The following is a 21,575-nucleotide window of genomic DNA, read 5'->3' on the forward strand; positions in this document are numbered from 1 at the left end:
ATGAATGTACATGTATGAATAATATTTTTTTTAGAATATTGTTTAACGTCAATAGCGAACTGTTTGACTTTGATTGGATAGAGTGTAGCATTATATATTTATAATTATGTACATATGTTTCAACAGCTTATAATTCATTTGAATTTAGCCAATAAACAATACAATCTTAAAACTCTAAAGATATTTTGTATTCGAGAGTTCGCAATTAGCAGTAATAATTATAATTAAATTAACGATGACACGAGGCATAAAAAAATGCATTTTCTATTTTTATAATATCGCGTTAAAATTAATTTATCTCATGGCATTTTTGACGATGAAAATGGTACACAATAAATAAAAAAAGGATCTTCATAGAGTTTATTATATCAAGTCAAATATTTTGACAAAGAGTAGCCACGGATTCATAATAAATATTGTCACATGCGCTGTGAGATATACATGTATTCATGCATATCTTATAAATAAATAATAAATAAATACTCAATTATGCAACTTACGCATATACATTCATCTACTACGCATTTATCTACTGCATGAATAAAATTAATTTATCCAAAAATCATTAAAAAATTTAAAATGTTTCAATATTAAACGCTAAAATAATTTCATAATTTTCTTTACCCATCCTTCCTCCCAGTAAAAAAAACCAAAAACCGAAAACAAAAGCCAAAAAATAAAATAAAATAAAATAATAATAATAAAAAAATAAAAACAAACAAAAGCCCAATTCCCTCCTATTTGCTGTTAGCTTTTAATAAAATTTTATCAACTGATTGCTTTGTACGGGGAAGTCAATTAATTAGTCCTTTAATCAACTTCCTGGTCGAGGTTTCCTGATGTATAAAAAGAAGAAACAGACTTTTCATTAGACAAATGTGATTAGTCAGTATATTTCCAAAATATATTGATGAATCAATATTTTTTTGTGGGATTTCTACAGATTTCTTTAACAGTATCGAATAGGAGACGATTATGGACATTAATATATGTAAAATATTTCACAATAAAGCAACTATTTCGCCCTTGGAATTTTGTACCCCTACATGATCTATGCGGATAAAATCAAAAGAAAATAACACACGCCAGATTCTGACGTTTTTATTCTCTTTTATAAGAATAATTTTTATGCATTACACACTGTTTACTCTAACGATATTGTATTTAAGAGTTCACAATTTATAGTAAAAATTATAATAAAAGACTAGAACGATGACACGAGACATAAAAAGTCATTTTCTATTTTTAATTTCTCTCCTTGCATTTTGACGATGAAAATAGCACACAATAAATAAAAAAGGATCTTTATAGAGTTTATTATATCAGTTTAAATATTTCAACAATGACTGGCAGCGTATTCATGATAAATATATTCACACACGGTGTAAAAAATATTCATGCATACTTTATAAATAAATACTCAATTATGCAACTTACACATACATTCATCTCCTACACAACGCATTAATATACTGTACAAATACATACACTTGTCACGACAGGTCAAACACAACTGCGTGATTGGCCGTAAAGGTGAAAATGGTGAACTAGGGTCAATCTCGCGAGGCACGGCCCATTCGAGATCGGAAATGAAAAATGCCAAAAAAAAAAAGGAAACCATAAAAAGGGTAAATAAGTCAAGAATTTACAAAATATGATAAAATGAAAAGAAAATAAAAATATGAAAAGGGACTTTTCAGACGGGGCGATAGTTGACGTCACACACTCGTTGGCAATATTCTATGGACGCAAACCGGTTGTGATTTCCGCTGCAGCCGCTGTACCAGAATGGACGACACAATCCACTTTCCCTTTCCCAGTAATACCGAAGTTTGTAAGGGTCTTGGGTCCCGCACCATTTGCCTTGGTTGAGAGAAACGTTACATGCACACGTGCGCTGGCACTCACTACGCGTGCGGAAGATGTTCTTTGATTCTCGGCACCCGTGGTGTATGAAGCTGGTGCACCGCCCCTTCTTTGGGTCGAACGCATATCGTTTGAAACCGGGGCCCCCACATATGGGATCTGATTCGGGCTTGATATCAAGGCAACCTAAATAATCAAAAGGAAAAGGCCTTACCATAGGTATACGTATTTTTTATACCAAACTTACGGTACATGTAGATTAGCAAACAATACATGCAAAAATGCACGTTTACAGTTTACTAAATGCATTTTCTGTGAAGCATAATATCAGATTATCTTGAATATACCAAAATGTGAATTAATTGATAACAATCAACTCTGATATGTTCTTAAACTTTAGAAATGGCATATAATTAAATTTAATAATTTATCGAAAAACTATGAATAAAAATCAAACCAAAGATAATTAAAATCCAAAATATTTTGATGATAAAGACTAATATGATTTACTTTACCCATCTCTTGCACGCAATTAAAAAAAAACAAACAAGCCAACAAAAAAATTAAATGCAAACAAAAGCCCAATGTCCTGCGATTTGCCGGTAGCTCTTAATAGATAAAATTGACTTACTTTCCGGAAGAGTTCCAGGGCTTTGAATTTGTACTCTCCCATAACATACACGTAACACCGCTGTGAAACAACACAGGTGGATCAGGAAATGAATGCAGTCCATACCGAACCGGTCCCGGTGCGACATGAAAAACGTATTTTTATAATAATGCAGACTAATTATTTGACAGTGCATTTTTCATTGAAATGTTAATTACAGCCGGTCAGGAATGATGCATGAATAATTTATTTCGATTCACGTGAGTCTCGTAATTTTTCATTGTGATCGCATTTTCCATTACGTTTTCGTGGCGGATCAACAATGGTTTTTTTTTGGTGATTATAAACAAAGTTTTAGTCTTTAGAACTTTAGATTATGTGTGGGGATTTTGTATTTGATGCATATGTTGTCCATTAATAAAAACACGACGATAGGGTTCTCTCTATTCATAATCATATGTTAATGATGAAATGTGTTTTTCACTACCATTGCAGTGTAATTTGATCACAGCACGTTCGACCTTTTACTTCCACTGATGTTTGATTTGCAGGGAAATAAAGAATGAATAAAAAAGTTCAATCGTGGTCCCTAATTAGTCAGATGCGAAGACGTCCACTCGATGCATTCTGCGCAATTTGCTAAGTCATATATTGATATGTTTGATATATTATTTTGTTGTTATAAAAATAATAGCCCATACCTCAACAACCCCCCCCCCCAAAAAAAAAAAAAAAAAAAATTAATAAAATCAAATAAACTAGTACCTTGTACATGTAACAAGACTTTTATCAGTGATAAAAAGAACATAGTACTTACCTCCTCGTCTTTCATCGAACTCTACTTTCAACATTTCATGACATATTTGTACATGTACATGTACTATGTATTAAAACCCTTTATTTCAACATTATACAACAATCAACAACATATAATGTATGGCTGTACTATGCTAGTGTTAAAATAGTCATGTACATGAAAGTATGTATACATGTAGATTCAAATCTTTGGGTTTGGAATTACTGGAATATAAGCGATACTGAGTATTTAAAGCAAATGATTTGTAACTATTGTTTGAACAGTATTTTCGCCTTATAAATCCGTATCTTGCGCACATAATTCTATAGAATATCAAGTTCTAAAAATTAACGCACACCACAGTAAACAAATCAAAATGTCGTTAATTAAGTTAAATATCAAAGTAACAAATTTGAGATCACTTTCATTGAAAGCAAAGCAACAAAAAGTTCACAATTATGCTTGGAAATATAATTAAAAACTAGTAGAACATCCATGAAAATGGGTCACTCCACCCGGAAGTGGATGATGGGTAATCCGGAAGTGGAGAAGTCATTGGTGGAACTTGAGCGCCAAAATTACTGGGGTTTGCTGCCGGCGCGTTTGGCGGTAAATTGGATTGAGGGTTGGGCTGTGGTGGTGGGATGTTCGGTTGTCTTTGTTGTTGTGTGGGGTTATTTTGAGGTGGGGGAAAATTTGGTCTCGAATTCTGTTGAGGGGGAGGATAATTAGGTTGGCGTTGTGGGGGAGGATCATTAGGTTGACGCTGAGGTGGTGCATTTGGCATACGTTGAGGTGGTGCATTTGGCATACGTTGAGGTGGTGCATTTGGCATGCGTTGAGGTGGTGCATTAGGTTGACGCTGAGGTGGTGCATTAGGCTGACGTTGAGGTGGTGCGTTCGGCTGACGTTGAGGTGGTGCGTTCGGCTGACGTTGAGGGGGAAAGTTTGAATTTGCGTTTGGCCCATTTGGTCCTCTATTTGGTGGTCCGTTTCTGGCCCATGGAGGGGGTATGCCGTGACGTTGGGGTGGAGGGGGGCCGTTTTGCCTGTTTCCTGGCGGTGGGGGACCTCTTTGTCTGTTGCCATTAGGTGGGAAATTTTGAGGTCCTGGTGGTGGTGGGGGTCTATTTCCATGCGGTGGGGGTGGATGCCACCCCCCATTTGGTGGACCATTGGGTCTTCTTTGGTTTGGTGGACCATTTCCATGAGGAGGTGGTGGGCGGTTATTATTGCGAGGTGGGGGAGGTTTCCTTTGATTTTGTGCTCTGTTACCGCCATTTCTAGCGTTACCTTTTGGTCGAGCATTTTTCTTACCCATATTTGAAGGAGGTTTATTCGGTCTGCCCGGCGGTGGGCCATGCATTCCACTTGGAGGTAATCCAGGGTGAGCCATACCGCTGCCAAAAGACCCAGGCGGGAGCGCAAAAGGCATATCATTGAAGGAAGGCATGTCAAACCCCATCATCGACTCCAGCTCCCGGGGATTACAAGCGTTTTGACATTCGGCCTGTGTTAAGAAGTTATTTCCATTACCCCCACAGCCAGTGTAAGGCTTTTGAACGCATACTTCGCCAACTGCCATCCAGCGCATGATTTCCTGCTCACAATTCGGGCCCCCCACTTGGGACCCCTCAGATAGAGGCTGTCTACACACGCACTCTTTCTTGCACTGTGTCATCGTTGTGAATCCAGAGAAGGCACATCCTAGCCTATAAACACATCTGAAACATAGAGAACAATGTGAGTAAATGTAATTCATGGGGAATTTATCAATCATTAAATGTACATGCATTTATCTACATCGTTCATTCATGACTTTGTATATTGAATGTTGCAGAAATCATTCCTGTGGCTTTATGTTAACATCCATTCCTTACTTTCCTGTTCGGTCGTCGAAAAAATATTTATAGGATTCCATGCCAGCACAGTACTGTGAAACTTGTGGATCTGTGAAACATACTGGAAAAAAGGTATATTCTCTATTGAGGTTCTTTCTTGCATCAATTAATATATTTTTAATCCACATCATACGTGTATGTTTATAATATAATAAAGATTACTCAAACTCTTCTTTTCAGGAGATAGAAAATGCAAAGAAAATGGCCGCGATCATAATCTATATTTGGTTTTAGATATTCTGGAATGCTTACGTCTGTCCATTCTTCCTTCTGCGGCTGGCTGCTGGGCGTTAGCCGACAAAATGAAGCTAAACAGAACAAATGCCACTAGCTCCCACACCTGCAGAACACAAGCAACCATTATTCTATAATTAAATTACATGTAACATACACTATAATACCTCATATAGTTACACGTTCATTCAATAGTAAATGGGCAAAATGAATAGTTAACTGTTTATGGTTTTTTTTTTGTGTGTGCAAAATACGTGATATCTTACAACAATCACTTACATTTATGAATCTATATTTATGTACATATAATTATGCTCCAAGAAAAATTATAAAAAAGATTGCAATGTAAGTATATTGAGTAAATGCAATTTTTTTTACTGACGTCATTAACTGTTACAGTTACTCTACTGACGTACTTACGAACGCAGTCAGTTCATGTTCGCCGAACACATGCACTATGTACAGACATCTGTGGTATTATATGTTAATTAAAACTTGGATCTTCGATTGATCTTCGGCAAACAAAAAATAATGACATTGTGTCACCAACTCCTTTGCGAAGACATAAGGTTTTGCAAGTATGCTTATTTATGCATGCACATGTACGTAATCTGGTCACTTCTCACTGCAAGGGGAACACGTAGCGGCCACAATATGGTCAACTACAAGCTTATAAATGTCGATTGTGACGGTGCAAGTGTTGTGTAGAAAAACCCGCATTGGTGGTTGTTTGGGCAAAATGTAACGCATGATCAACCTAGTGTGACATTTTTTATTTCTTATGATTCTTGTAGAGGAAAATGTCAATTGTCGTTGACCGTTTAAGGTAATGGATCAAAGTTTTCTCGATTTGTTTCCATTTGTTCTACACAACTTTGATATATGAAACTTGTTTAGAAAATTATGGACAGCAGAGAAATCAACGCCATGAAAAGATTTATTGAAAACAATGCAATTGTATGATAAAATCAAAGGGCAATGACGTCACTCGAGTAGATAAATAAAGTCATAATTTACAGTCAATCAAAATAGCCTTCAGTGAACATATGGATCAAAGAATAGTTGTCTTCATTTAAAAAGAAAACACGCTAAAACTTATTGAGTTGATTATTAACATGAGGATTGGATAGTTAATGAACATGAGCAACGCTTTGAATTTACACGTTATCCACATGTACCGGCTAGAGAGTTCACCAATGAGTGAATTCATTATATAAACTGTAGCACAAGCTTTAATGGAGTCTTATATAATTATATAAATTGTTGTATGCCAGCGCGGATCCAAAATGTTTTCCGGGTGGAGGTGGGAGGCGGGGGGGGGGGGGGGTGGGGGTCGGAAGAATCCGGTACCTTACTTTAGATCGAACTTTGATACTATTAATATAATAATGCGTTCGTATATATTTCAATGATTTGGAATTTCATTATTATTTATATCGTTGACTCACAAAGAGATTTCAATTTATTGTTTAATGAGTTTCAAGGTATTAGAGAAAAGAAACCTCATTTTCATTCCTTTCAATGGTCACTGAATGAATGAAAAATAGAAAAGAAAGAAAAATGGTGTACCGAAGGAAAGGCGAAACAATGGTAGAATGCATGTCGCAAAAAATGAATCGGGATCGAAGATCCAGAACCACTTAATCTACATAACTCATCAGTTATATGTGCTGTCATCACATAGGCCTATTACAATAAAACTACGAATATATATTGATTTACTTTCAAGACTTTGCTACACTTAAAGTGATGCGTCTTCAGTGAGCAATAAACAGATTAAATTGATAGAGAATATAAACTCAAGATGGTTGTAAATTTGGGGGGAAAATGCATATGAAAAAAATATCTTTAACATTAACTTTAAACAAGTAGCATTTAGCCAATTTCATTTTTTTTAAGGAGAGTGTGCTTCAAGTTTTATTTCATCATTTTGAATGCATATATCGTCTATGACTGTCAATTCAATTCTCGTCTGCAAGCTTAAGTAATGAGAAGAGCAATCATGCATGATACGATTCAGTAGAATTGTGGTACTTCATTTAGAAGTATAAATCAGTTTTCCATTTATTCTAAATTTAGAAACTTGATGAAACTAAAGAAACTCAAAATTAATCATCATTTTTATGACGTATAAAATTATTCCAGCAGGACATGAAAATATTGATTATGAGCAAAAGGAAAACGAAGAAAATTTTTGGATTTTTATCTTATATTTAGAAAGCATTTTTTTGTCAAACATCGAAATTACTCTACGTTGTAAGATTGCAAAAGTTAAAAAAATTAAAATTTATCCTGTAGATAAAATGATTATGAATTAAAAAACGACTTACCGCTTTGGCCATCTTGGATTTTGTGCGTGTGACTGCCCCCTGGCTTCTCTCACCTCTGGACAATGGGGACCTCCAGATGACAGAGACGGACACTGCTCAGGGCCCCTCTGACAGATGATTGACAGGCTACCACAAACTTACATATACTTATTCTTTTTATATGAGAGAATGCATAAAAATCTTTTCGGCAAAGGACAGCATGTATTATCGATAAAATGAAAAATGAAAGGCATCTTACGATATGGAAAACCACCGTAAGAAAACAATTATGAATTCTCTCTCTCTCTCTCTCTCTCAAATTTAGTAAACTAAATAAATATACCAGAATCTTGCATTGTAATACTGATATCGTGTTAGGATTTAAACAGGTTTACTCTAACATGTTGATATGCTTCTATAATACAACAAAATGTGCATACATCATTTCAACGGTTTCACTACTTTAATCTACTTTAATTGATAAAAAGCTAAGCCAGTAAAAGGGATATCGATACCAACTATAAATTCCCTGTGTATGGAAATGTATATTATGTTCTATGTTCTGAATCGTTCGATGAATTTATTCTTAAAAAGTTTCATGAAAAGCTAATGACATATATATCATGAATGTTCAAATGAACGGAATAATAAGCTATGTCATGGCTGCAACCATAAATAATCAGTAGGTCAATGGCGTGCGTACTATCGATAAATCAGGGCCGGGGTTGTGACCACAGGAACTTTATTTCTGGTTTGCCCTGAGTTTGTATCGACAGATTACAGTAACTTAAAGTCATGAATATTTTCCATTGTTCCGAATGCTTCGCGCGTTTCATGACAGCAACCTGAATGCCGAGGGGGTGGGGGTGGGGGGGGGGGGGGGGCAGCACTACCCGAAATATTGACAAGCTAGAACTTCACCATTGAAAATCATATTTGTAGGGTGCCTGGTATCTGTGCGTTTCCCTATTTTTTTCTAACTTTGTCCCTAAAGAAGAGGGGTATTTTTTTTCAAAATTCATTTTTTAAATATGTATATACAGGTGCACATATACACATATATAGGTGAGAGGGAGGCAGTCAGTCCCCCCCCCCCCCCCCCCCTTCCCCTTCCCCAACCCCTCGATGCTACAATGTACGTGAAACATAAAAATTTATTTGAGCTTATATTTATACATATAACTCGAAGTGCTGAATGAGTTGAAGTTGCAACTGAAATAATCCACCTTCTTAAAAGAACATCCAAATGCAATTGTGAATAAATTAAAAAACAAAGAAAAACGTACCCCGGTATATGGGTATACTTATCTTTACAAAATTGTAAAGAACTTTGAAATCAAGTTTTGATTTATTAAAAAAAAACTCGTGGTTGTGTCTTTTTTATTTACAAAAGTGTAACATGTATATTAGGCATTTTCATCCTTCCTTTAAATTCTAATCCGTATAGGGGGTCGGGGGAGCGTAACTTTGATGGGTAATTTCCCCCCATATTTGTTATACCCCAAATCCTCCCCAAAAAGTGTGTGTGTATGGGGGAGGGCTCCACTGCAATTCTATTCAAGTTTTGTTATTTTAATTAAGAAAAATGTTTGCTGCGAGAAAAGAGGAACTTTTAAAACTGGTTTCGTTTTTTGAGAGTCGCTCTATTCTACTTTTCTTTAAACTATTGGAACCATGTTTTATTTGACTCAACAAACTTATACATGTATACATGTAATCTTCAATTTGTAATCATTTTACGCTACATTATTTCTAAAAACAGACAGTTGGACATAAAGATGGTTTTTTTTTCAATTTGTTCTCATTTATCATACGGTTTAGAATAAAGAAAAGTATGGATGTAAAAAAGCGCCTTAGAGACTAAACTGTTTTTAAAGATGCTTCTTTTCATTGATAATAATTAATAAATGGCTGATGTACTTTATTTTGGAAAGTAGAATTACAAATCAAACTATAAGATACTTGTAAATTCTTGATTTTAATTAATAGTCAACAAATCCGTCGTTTGAATAAACATAAACACTAATCATAAAAAGAACTTGTTTTGATGTACAATATGCACACATAAGTACATGTATTTATTTTTTTTTATTCTTCTCCGTACTTATTTTACTTTTTCTTCAATCCCGACGGGTGCCAGGGGTTGTCTTTAGCCGAAATAAAGTTTCCTCCGCCCCTCGCCATGTTGAGTCCGCCACCTATCATGTCCTGTCCTCTGCCGCCTCCACGCATCATCTGCATCAACGCGTTGCTTCCGCCACCACTTGGCTCCATTGGCAGCGATAAAGAAAGATGACTATGAGGACTTGGAATTCGATCGTCTTTTGACATTAGATTCGCCCTTGACACGAATCCGCCGCCACCAGTTTGACTACCTTGCCCTTGCGATAAAGCATTTGTCATTCCACTGGCGAAACCAGATCCCATACCGGAACCCATTCCCGGCGGATGTTGCGCACCGGAAAGCGCAGAGACAATGGATCCACCTATATAAATTATTTAGTAAATTATGTTAGCATTATATATTGAATATAAAATTACATCTTTTATTAACAATGACAGTTACAGAATTATATACAATGATCACCTTTTTTTGTTGTTAAAAATACCCATTAACGCTTTTGAATTAAATATACGTGTACATACACACACACAATATGTACAATTAGATATGTGATAAAATCAAACCTAAAGCATCATCGTTCATCATTCCTCCTGTGGACTGCCCTGAAAGTCGTAAGGAGGACCCACCCAAACCCCCGCCGCCGGATTTCCCAAACATGGAAGACATACGTCCACCAGCACCACCTGGCATCAAACTATTTCCGCTTATAACGCCATCCCCGGTCAAACCGCCACCAGATGTTCCAAACAACTGGGAGAATTTTCCACTGGAAGATCCAACCGAACCCATAGGAACGGAGCGGCTTCCGCTCATGACTAATTTAGAACCGCCCATTGGAACGCCTTCAGAGAAACTACCACCGGAAGAAGAACCAATTATAGATGAAAGCTGTCCACCGGAACTTCCCATAGGAATTGAACTACTTCCGGTGAGTACCATTCGGGACCCGCCTACCGGTTGTGTTTGGCTACTGGAAGAGATACCGGTCAATTTTAAACTTCCGCCTAACTGTTGTGGGAATATTTCTTTGGTCCCTCCTTGCTTTGCAACAAAATGCCAATGGTCTTTTTTGTTGATATTTGGTGATATATAATTAATAATCTTGTTTGCTTGAGGGGTGCCTCCCATAACACTCATCCGATCTCCGTGGAGCCAAACCGTCTTTGACCCGGAAAACTTGTTTCCGGCTCTCATCGGGTTGTAGAAATTATTGGTTTCAAATTGTATGACGCTTCCACTGCCCCAATTGCTTCCGCGCGGTTTAACCATTCCAGGAGCGGATCCCACGCACGACGCGCGGCACTCCTCGTATGTTTGGAAGTTGTTGCTGTTTCCTTGGCAACCACCATAGGTAAACTTCTCACAGCAACCTTTGGTCGGGTTGTAAAACCATTTTTCGATTGAGGATCGGCACGGACCAGCTTCCGGTGGAATATGACAGACACAGTGGCTGATACAGGACTCTTCCGTTCTAAAACGATTTTCGTTGCCGCCGCATCCGGAAAACATAAATCTATCGCATCGACCAGATATAGGATTGTAGAAAAAATTCTCAATTTGAGCTGAGCATGGTCCTCTTTGCTTAGGTAGGGAACACACTAAAATTGGTAAAATAAAATCTTCAAATAGCATAATATATTCCTGAAGATTATACATGCAATTGTCGATTGCCCTTCAAGTATTGTCTATATGATGCGCTAGGAAGTAACGTAATAATGCTATGCAAAACACACTTTACAGTAAGTCGTTTTTTAAATTAAATATCTATACGTGCCGAACTTGAAAATTTATCAGTCAAACCCCGATTTCTTTGAGGCATAGTACTTGCAAATCAGAATACTTTTATTTAAGATTTCACATTTGAATTTTCAGAGACTAACCTGGCGGTGGTGTCCAGTTGTCTGAACATTGTGTTACGGCAAAGAGGGCAACGAAATACAACAATCTTCGCATTTTGTTTTGGATTTCTGAAATTATTAAACTTAGTATAAAATGATATTAAAAAGCAAATCCTAACAGCATGTTGGTTGTTTTTTTTTTTATCATATTCAGAATTACTTTCGATTGCTTTTAAATGAAAAAAAAAATACAAAAGAACATTCACATAAGAAATAAAATTAATGTGTGTGCAGATTTCTTCCTTCAAATAAATTTTATATCTCAAAATTTCTAGATACCGGTATACTCTTTATAAAATTCAAAGTTTGTGATATATTATCAAAAGTTGTTCATGTTCACTCAATACAAAAACTAACACAACAATTAGCAAATTTCAACTTGAAATAAGCATTCAGAATAAAAATTATCATTATGAATATTTAAATATAATGTACGAAGTAAAAATAAAAGTGTTACCTGAAAGGCGTTCTTTTCGTGAATATAAGCTACAGTTAGGTATATGAAACAACTTAGTGATGAGTTCATTTGATGTAGACAAGTCACCGACCCCCGGGGTCCGCCATTAATAACAAAATCATACACGGAAACGAAAGTGAAAACAGAGCTGAAGAGAAATGAAATATCGGACACCATCAAATCAAACAAACAGGCCACGAGTAAATTGTTCAGTACTAACCAATTTGTTTGTTTAGATCTATGTAAAAAAAAATAATAGAAAATGTGAAGCAAGTGAAATAAAAACTCCGGGGTTGAACATCGGGATTGACCTTTGACCCCAGGAAACAGATTAAAGATGGCGACTTAGCCGGAAGGAGTTAAGCCGAGTCGCATCGTCTAATAGGAGTAATGTCGTCCTCAGTAGCAATTAATTATCGCGACAGTTTAACAAAATGAATCTTCCTTTGTGCCCCAACACACATTTCTTTTTCTTTAATGTTAGCCTCGAGTGATATGTAATTCTTGTTGTTAAATATATATAGTTTAAAGCTGTTCGTGTTTTGTTTAAAACGAGTAAACATATTAAGGACAAACTTATTCATTTAAACTGTCACTTCTCCGTAAATCTAGATAAAAACGGAAAATAAGGGGGAAATGAGGAACAAGGGAAGGATTTTAAGACAACCATAAAAATAACTGGTTGAACGATTATCTTACTTGTATCAGGCACGTAGCATCGTTTTTGAAAGTGTGGGGGGGAGGGGGGGGGGGCGGAACGATTATCTAACTCAACAGTGTACCATTTGATTGAGACATATCATAGTATTGTTAAGAATATTGATGAGTGTAAATCATGTTGCATTGTTTTTGTGATCTATCAAAAGCCTTTGACAGAGTTTGGCATGAAGGGCTTCTTTTAAAATTACAAACTTACGGTATTTGTGGCAATCCTTTTCAATGGTTTAGCAGCTATTTGTGTAACAGATCTCAAAAAGTGATGTATAAAGATGTATTATCATCCAGTTTAAGTGTTAATGCTGGAGTGCCACAAGGATCTGTACTTGGGCCCTTTTTGTTTTTAATTTATGTCAATGATGTTGCACAAAATATGTTGTCCATTTGTAGATTATACGCAGATGATAATTCAATCCAGTATGCGGATAAAAACTTAAGAAATGTAGAAAATGTGTTATATCATGACCTTAGAATATTAGAAAAATGGTCCAATATTTGGTTACTTAAATTTAATTCTAATAAAACCAAAGTTGTATTTTTTAGCAAATCAAAACGTAATGTAACCCCAGAACTATTTTTTCAAGGTTGTCAGTTAGATATTGTTTCTTGTCATAAACATCTAGGCCTAACGCTCTCTGATGATTTAAAGTGGTCTATATAGTGAACATCGCTTGTAAAAAATTAGGACTACTTAAGAAACTTAAATTTACTTTAGGCAGAGACAAACTATCAAAATCATATATGACTTTTGTAAGGCCAATATTAGAATATGCTTCTGTTGTATGGGATGGTTGTTCTTCCGCAGAAATTGAAAAGTTAGAAAAAGTACAGCTACACGCTGCAAGAATTGTCACGGGACTTCCAATTTTGGCCTCAAGGGAATCATTGTATTTGAAACGGGTTAATTGGGATTCTCTATCTAAAAGAATGGAAATAACTTATTTCATAATACTGATAGTTCATATCACATGCCAATCATTTCTTTAAAAGGAATATTTTGTTTCTGTACTGTTTACCGACCACTTTACAATTACAGCGCCTTTGAACTTATGTGTGCATATGGCACGGAATCCCAATCCCGATTCAGATAAACGTGTGCTAGCCTGGTTCCCTGAGCTACCCATTACGCACAGGAACCAGGCTAGCACATGCGCAGGCTGAATTTTCCCCATAGCATCCGGTTTAACCTCGGTTATATATTTTCTGCGTGGACCTCAGGGTCCACGCAATTCATTACAATCTTGTACCACAATATCTTAATGATATTGCTAACATTTATAAGAAAGATAATTCACGCTACAGTACTCGTTATGAAGACAATTATATACCTCCTAGAGTTAAGTATGATACATATAAAAAATCATTTATTGCAGATGCTATAGGCAAATGGAACTCACTAAATTTGGATATAAAAAAATTAACATCCATCCGCCAGTTTCAAAGAAACATATCTAATAATAGCAGCGATTCAAAAGTTCTTAAATATTTTCTTCATGGTAACATCATTCATACCAACAATTGTTTACTAAATTATGATTTACACAGGAGAAATATTGCTGATTCTCCAAATTGCAGATGTGGAAAGAAAGAAGATGTATATCATTTTTTATTTGTTTGCAAACTATTTTCTAATGAAAGGAATATCTAATTTAATGAACTATTCCAAATACAAAATTTAGGTATTATAGATTCGTATACTTTACTATGGGGCAATGACAACCTCGATTATAAAACTAATATTAGAATTTTCACAGCTGTGCAGAACTTTATAATCAATTCTCGCAGATTTATATAAGTATACTATTTTGTTTTTTACCATTTTGTTTAATATATATGTACATGTATATACCATGTTTTATGACAATTGCAAATTATCTGTATTAGGGTGAGAACCTAGTAAGTTGCAAGAACTTGTGTTCGAACCCTTTGTATATTATATATACAATAAAATATGTTCAAACCATCTATAACTTCAAATTCACTCTTAATTTTCGTACTTTCATTCCATTTTTTTTTACATGTACATACTCCCAAAAAGGTGAGGGGGCAATTCCATGATAATTCAATTTTTTATATTTACAATTAATTGCTGCGAAAAAAGTGCGCCCAACCCCTGGTGCTACGAACCTGCGTATAAGATAAGAAACATAACAGAAAAATATGCATTTGATATGATATACATATCTTTACTACTATTTTAAAATAATTGACTCGAATTTTTGGCCTTTAATACCGATAAATCGGAAGAGTATTGTCTTTTGTTTTATATATTTTAAACATCATTGGAACCTGAAGATTACCAATTTGTTTTATCTTTTCTCAATCAAGCTTCGCTAATTAATAATCAACGAAAATTCCTCAAAAAATTCCGAAAATCATATGAATATAATCTTGCGCATTCGCATTACATTCACGCTAAATCACGGGAGGCTCTTTAGATTATGTTTCCACAATATCACATTTGCATGCATTGGATAAACTCAGAAATGATAATACAAATACATGTAAATTTTAATTGAATTTGCAATATATTCTGTTCATCAAAGAAAATACGGGAGATAACTCTAATACAGTGCATTTACTATGAAAAAACCCCGAGGGTTTCGATCGAATGTCAACATGGTGTATATTTGAAGCGAGTAAAAACGTTGTTGAAAAAATGTTGAATTCTGTAATAACAGAAATAAACTTTTCGATGAAAGATAATTTCAGCCTCAAAATGGTTTGTTGTGAACAATTTGACTGCTATTTTCAATGCAACTTCGTTAATTTTCTCCAAAATCGTGCACATGTCGGAGCGATTCTGCAACTTTCTGCTACATTAAGGGTATATGGGAGGTATTTTAACTGTGATGAAGGCCTGTCCCGACACACAGTTAGATTATTCTAACTTAACAGAGTGTAGTGAAATTAATAGCATTATTGTAGGCTTAATTAAAGCTTGGTTATGTAAATGTCAACAATACAGTGTGTCGATGTATCTATTTGGTAAATGTCATATGCAATGTGAACTCGTGCACGCACGGGTCAAAGTCTAGTATACAATAGGAACGCAGTTTAAGGTAAACGTAGGAACAGATTTTACTCCATAGGCGTCGGAACCGGGGGGGCTAGGGGGGGCTTAGCCCCCCCCCCCCCACTTTTTTTGCAAAGTTATACCTAAGCATTAGAAACATAGCATGATAGAGGGTTCAGCCCCCCACTTTTTCTCGCAGGAAAGATTATTGTTCCTAAATTTACCTTGAAAGATTGAAAAGTTAGATTCAGAAGCATACTAGCCCCCCCCCACCCCCCCCCCCCCCCCCCGCGGATTAGGATTTCCATGATTTTGGGAATTACTTTTTTCTCAATATTTCTGAGGATTAGTCTAGCCCCCCCCCCCCCCCCCCACTTTCAATTTGCTTCCGACGCCTATGTACTCTATCAGAGAACGCAATTTCCTTAGTCAGCCGGGCTGACCTGTTAAGTAAGGATGAAACTTCAAATGCGCTTGCGTAAATCGGAATTCTGGAAAGGAATTAGATAGTCCGTGTTTAAGAAATTCGAACAAGTTATGAAACTTTGTATTGTCGCAAACCATTGTCAGTATATATATTCCCTCGAATCTCATTAAGAGAGTCTGGGAGTTAAACTGGCTGTATATCTCCCAGACTCTCTCAATGAGATTCGAAGGAATATGTATACTGACAATGGTTTGCGACCATGGAATTTAGAGAGCAATCTATGTAAAGATACAATTTAAGACAGCATGAACATGTATAGTTGCAGTAGATCACTTTGTAAAGAGAGCACAACCACACACTTGTCTCCACGCATACACTCATAGAATTAGTTTACAAACTATAATCGTACACCCAAATGCTATGATTGTTCTGAAAGCTACATGTATACCGTATATTCCTTATTTTACGCGAGTACTTGATTCCGCGATTCCATGGTTTTTGTTACAATTTCCTATAGTATATTTTATTGTACCATAGCTTGGTGAGTTTTCTATTGTTAAAAGTGTGGGTTATTTGTACATACCCCACACTTTTTTTTTAACTCCGCCCACTATCTCGAGTAAAAACAACATCAACAAAGTTGTTTCAGCGCGTCCATAATACTCCACAGTAAGAGCTTCCTCCAGATCAAAATTGCCAAAACTCAACACGGATAAATGACTCGACTAACTTAGTTCGTCGTATAAATCTCATTTTTAGCTCGAGTCAAAACAATATCGGCAATGGCTTTGTCAGAAAGACTCTATTTTAATATTCCTCTCCATGTATGCGGACAAGTAGAGAAACGTGTGTTAAATGAAATAGGGTTATCCTGTTTAAAGGTTTCATAGAAAGTCAGTCACGTGATAGGAAAGCGTTTGTTTTGTGGACAGAGTGAATAGCGATAGCCAATCGAATTTGACATTTTCCATTCACGGTTTCGCGACATGCATTTCTCAAATAATATTTTTTTATATTGCTTATTAGTTGATTTTGTTCAAAATATATATGTACATGTTTTTTCAGCCACTTTTAAAAAAACATCCATTGATACAGAGTATCAAATAAGATTTTTAAAAAACTAATTACCTTCATCAATTTAAATTTAATTTCAATTGTTTAAACTGACGCATTGCACAATTTAGGGTTCGTGAATATAAGATTGTGTTAATACGTTTAATTCTTTGAAGCAAATATCGATACTATAAGTCGGAAAATGAACAAACATGAAATAAAAATAAAACAACGAGAAGTCAATCTATTTATTAGAGCTATGAATTTAAAAACAAAATGAAGAATGATTAATCTTTGTCGGGGATAGGAAGTCATTTTGGAAATTCACGAAGTACAATGTACATATATAAAGACCAACGCATTGGCACCGTATAGTTTAGAGACAAGTGCACTCCCGATATTACTATGATAATAAGATATAATGAATAATCGTAAACTATGGTACAAGTAACTTACCCCATATAATATTGTTGATTATGTGCAGATACCCGATGGGCGTGGTCATAACGACACTCGGGAGCTACGCTCCCTCGTGTCATTATGACCACGCCCATCGGGTATCTGCACATAACCAACAATATTATATGGGGTAACTACTACAAATCCGCGAGGGTTGCTTCTCGCGATTTTAAAGGGGCATGGTCACGATTTTGGAAAAAATTCATTTTTTCGATTTTAATGTTTATAAGACCGCGTCAGTTTCACTTGTTACAGTCAAAAAATTTGAAATGGGCGGGAACAAATTGACATGGACTTCTGAGAAAACATTGGATTGAACCTGTTGTTATAGGAAATGTATTTTCAATCCACCTCAGCATTTCTAACTTGCATACTAATGTAAAGCGATCGGAAAACATTTTCATTAGTATCAGAAAAGCGGTTGAAAAACATTTTATTTCATCAATAAGTACATTATCAGCAAATGTGAAAAGATACCAATTCGGAGATATCATACGCACGGCAAAGCATTGTCCGATGACTTCTTATATGAAACATTTTATATATTCTATTATTGGATATAATTCTAATCTTATAAATGGGAACTTTGACTGTTCTTCTCTGTTAATAAACCCCGTTTCAATTATGGCCCCACTTTATATCAGACTTGTGACGACTGATTCTCTGAAGTCATCGGACAATGCCTTGCCTTGCGTATCATCTCCCGAATTGAGATCTTCTCTTATATGCTAATTACATACTTATTGGTAAAATAAATTCTTTTCAATCACTTTGCTGATAATAAATATAATGTTTTCCTATCGCTTTAATTAACATGTATATAGCAAGTTAGAAATGCCGAGGTGGATTGAAAATACATTTCCTATAACTACATGTACAGTTAACAGTGCGACATTTAAGTCCGGACATGACAAAGTCCGGGCTTTTAGCTACCATTTCCATTGGACATAGCTTACTTTTGTTTATATATCTTGGTGGGACATTTTCCTTTGATCCTATCATGTCAGCATGAATGTACACATTGCTCTAGTTTTCTTGTTATTGTCTCTCAAATATCAAAATCCCATGGGATTTTGGTGGGATTTTTCATCCCATCTCAAACCCCACTAAAATCCCATGGGAGAAAAAAATCTTTGTGGGATATAAACTCCCGTGGGATTTTTTCTCCCATCATTGGTGTTTATAGGATAAATAATCCTCTAAAAGGCTTTTATAGGATTTAAAATCCTATGAATCACCATGTTGGGATATTTTATCCCAGAGGATAAAAAGTCCTCTAAATATATCATCTTGATTGATTGTATGTTGGGGTTAACTAAACACTTATGATTCAATTGTCTGATCATATAGTCTAGTAAAAGCAATATTCAAACAACCAATGTATTAATTTATTAGATAATGTCATTATATCCATCTAATGAATTACACGTGCTAAATTATATGTACCATCAATAACATATTCTTCTTGAAATGACTTAATAGAGCTTATAACAATAAGATCTAACAAATTCTGAGAAAATAAATACCAAGAATTACCAATTCTATTGAATATTAATAAAAGTATTTCTGTTTATGTAAACCCACAAACTCTTATGATTCAATTGTCTGATCATATAGTCTAGTAAAAGCAATACTAGTATTCAAAAAACCAATGTATTAATTTATTAGATAATGTCATTATATCCATCTAATGAATTATATGTACTATCGATAACATATTCTTCTTGAAATGACTTAATAGAGCTTATAACAATAAGATTTAACAAATTCTGAGAAAATAAATACCAAAAATTACCAATTCTATTGAATATTAATGAAAATATTTCTGTTTATGTAAACCCATAAACTCTTACTTTTCACTGCTGCAAGGAGACTCATTTTTGTTTAAAATTTTGATTGATTGATATGATTTGATTTGATACTGTACATCAGGTGAACCGGCATGACCCAAGGAACAAGAAAATATATGATTAATGGGCGGGGATCTCGACTATTTTCAAGATATTTGGGCACTTCCTGTTCAAAGGGGGGGGGGGGGGGGGGGGGGGGGAGGGGGGTCATGACCACCCTTGGGGCCCATGACCTATATACTATTTGATGCTCCTTGACACAAGGAACAAGAATATATTTAGTTTAGGGGTGGGGATCTCAACCATTTTTGAGATATTTGGGCACTTCCTGTTCAATGGGGGTCAGGAAAACCCCCAGGGCCCATAACCTACATACCATTTGATGCCCCTTAACACAAATGACAAGAATATAAGTAGTCTGGGGTTGGGGATCTCATAGGAATTTAATGAGATATTTGAATTAGGGCACTTCCTGTGTCAGGGGTAGACGGAACCACCCCCATATGGCCATAACCTACCGGTATATACCATATGATGCCCCATTACACAAGGAACAAGAATATTTATGGTTTAAGGGTGAGGAGTCACTGTTTTTCAAATATTAAGTAATTTCCCATTAACCTGGGGGTTGGGGAATATATATAGTCCCCAGAGATCATATCTATAATGTACCATGTATTGACCATAATTAACACTCAATATATTTAGCATTTGAAAAATCCATGTCAATATCTTTCACGGTTTTCAAGTTATAACCATTTACAATATAGTGTATAATTTTTCCCTAAGGATTCAATGTTAGACCCCACCCCTATTTGACCCCCCAAAACTATGGTTGCCCAACCCCAATTTAAAAACAATAAATTCAAAATTTAAAACAGGGTATGCAGGCCTATCATATCCTTGAGTTGTGTACAACTCTGTTCAACCATCTCTGAGTAACGCGATGGACAAGTTCAAAGGCAAGAAAGAAGAAAAAGAAGAAACCGCTTTCAAAAACAATGTCTCCAAACTTCTTTTGGGAGACTTAATTACAAAAGGTACAATGTAAACAATTATTTTTATATGCATACAGAAGGAGAGTTCATAAATACTCCCTCTTCGGTTACATGTGTAGAATGGCCACCACTTGAGTAAAATTTGGCCTACCCAGAAAGTTGGAATTTCCTATCCTGATGACAATTTATAGGCTTAAGTTAATTACTGAGATAAGCGATAAAAACAGTTTTTATCAATTTAATCATTAAATTTATAAATCTGCAGTGAAGTTGCTCTCTGGTTTTATGAAGATAACATTAAGAAACCTGACTAATTATAAATACCCATTTTTTTTTTATAAGAATATGTCTCTTTCAAATGTAGTAATTACATGTAAACAAATGTAGTTATCATAGTATCAACCTTAAAAACCCAAGTGTATGTATCCTGTGCAAAAGTGATATTTAAGATGTTTTTACATTAGTTAAAAAATCATCTCTCTTCTTTTATTACGCATATACATGTATGATATGTAAAGGTACACTTGACCTTCAAATAACATCTAGCTACTATATTTATGGTACTTCTATTGAATCGAACAAGAATCAACATATTTTTACCCTTTTATTGTATATATGCGTCAAAAATGTAGAAATACATGTAAAAATTGAACATTTTTCATGAAATTCTTATCCATCTCCAGCTACCCTGGTGTGTTTGAATTTTATTTAAATTAAAGGTAGGCATATCATACTTGCAGGTCCTACTGTTTTAGCATGCATATGGTTTATCAAAAGGAGACTAGAAACCAGAATAGATAAGATATTCACTAAATATGATTGTTAAACTTCCATTTTCATGAAAAAAACACATGCAGGA

At 35.3% G+C, this 21,575-nt stretch overlaps 2 protein-coding genes across 2 annotated transcripts; both read right to left on the reverse strand.

Annotated features, from left to right (window-relative positions):
• Positions 1–3,450: 3,450 nt before the first annotated feature.
• On the reverse strand, positions 3,451–7,865 carry LOC105337171 (proline-rich proteoglycan 2). Its single transcript, XM_011441800.4, has 4 exons — positions 7,738–7,865; positions 5,426–5,513; positions 5,153–5,234; positions 3,451–4,996 (listed from the first exon to the last, which is right to left on the reverse strand). Exons 1-4 carry the CDS (start codon positions 7,747–7,749, stop codon positions 3,754–3,756), a joined length of 1,425 nt encoding a protein of 474 aa, XP_011440102.3. The 5' UTR covers positions 7,750–7,865; the 3' UTR covers positions 3,451–3,753.
• Positions 7,866–9,678: 1,813 nt separating this feature from the next.
• Positions 9,679–12,412, reverse strand: LOC105337172 (uncharacterized). The gene is made up of 4 exons (XM_011441801.4): positions 12,197–12,412; positions 11,722–11,808; positions 10,405–11,439; positions 9,679–10,202 (listed from the first exon to the last, which is right to left on the reverse strand). Exons 2-4 carry the CDS (start codon positions 11,792–11,794, stop codon positions 9,826–9,828), a joined length of 1,485 nt encoding a protein of 494 aa, XP_011440103.3. The 5' UTR covers positions 11,795–11,808; positions 12,197–12,412; the 3' UTR covers positions 9,679–9,825.
• Positions 12,413–21,575: the final 9,163 nt, after the last annotated feature.

Source organism: Magallana gigas, chromosome 6, assembly GCF_963853765.1.
Source record: "Magallana gigas chromosome 6, xbMagGiga1.1, whole genome shotgun sequence".
Lineage (NCBI taxonomy): Eukaryota > Metazoa > Mollusca > Bivalvia > Ostreida > Ostreidae > Magallana > Magallana gigas.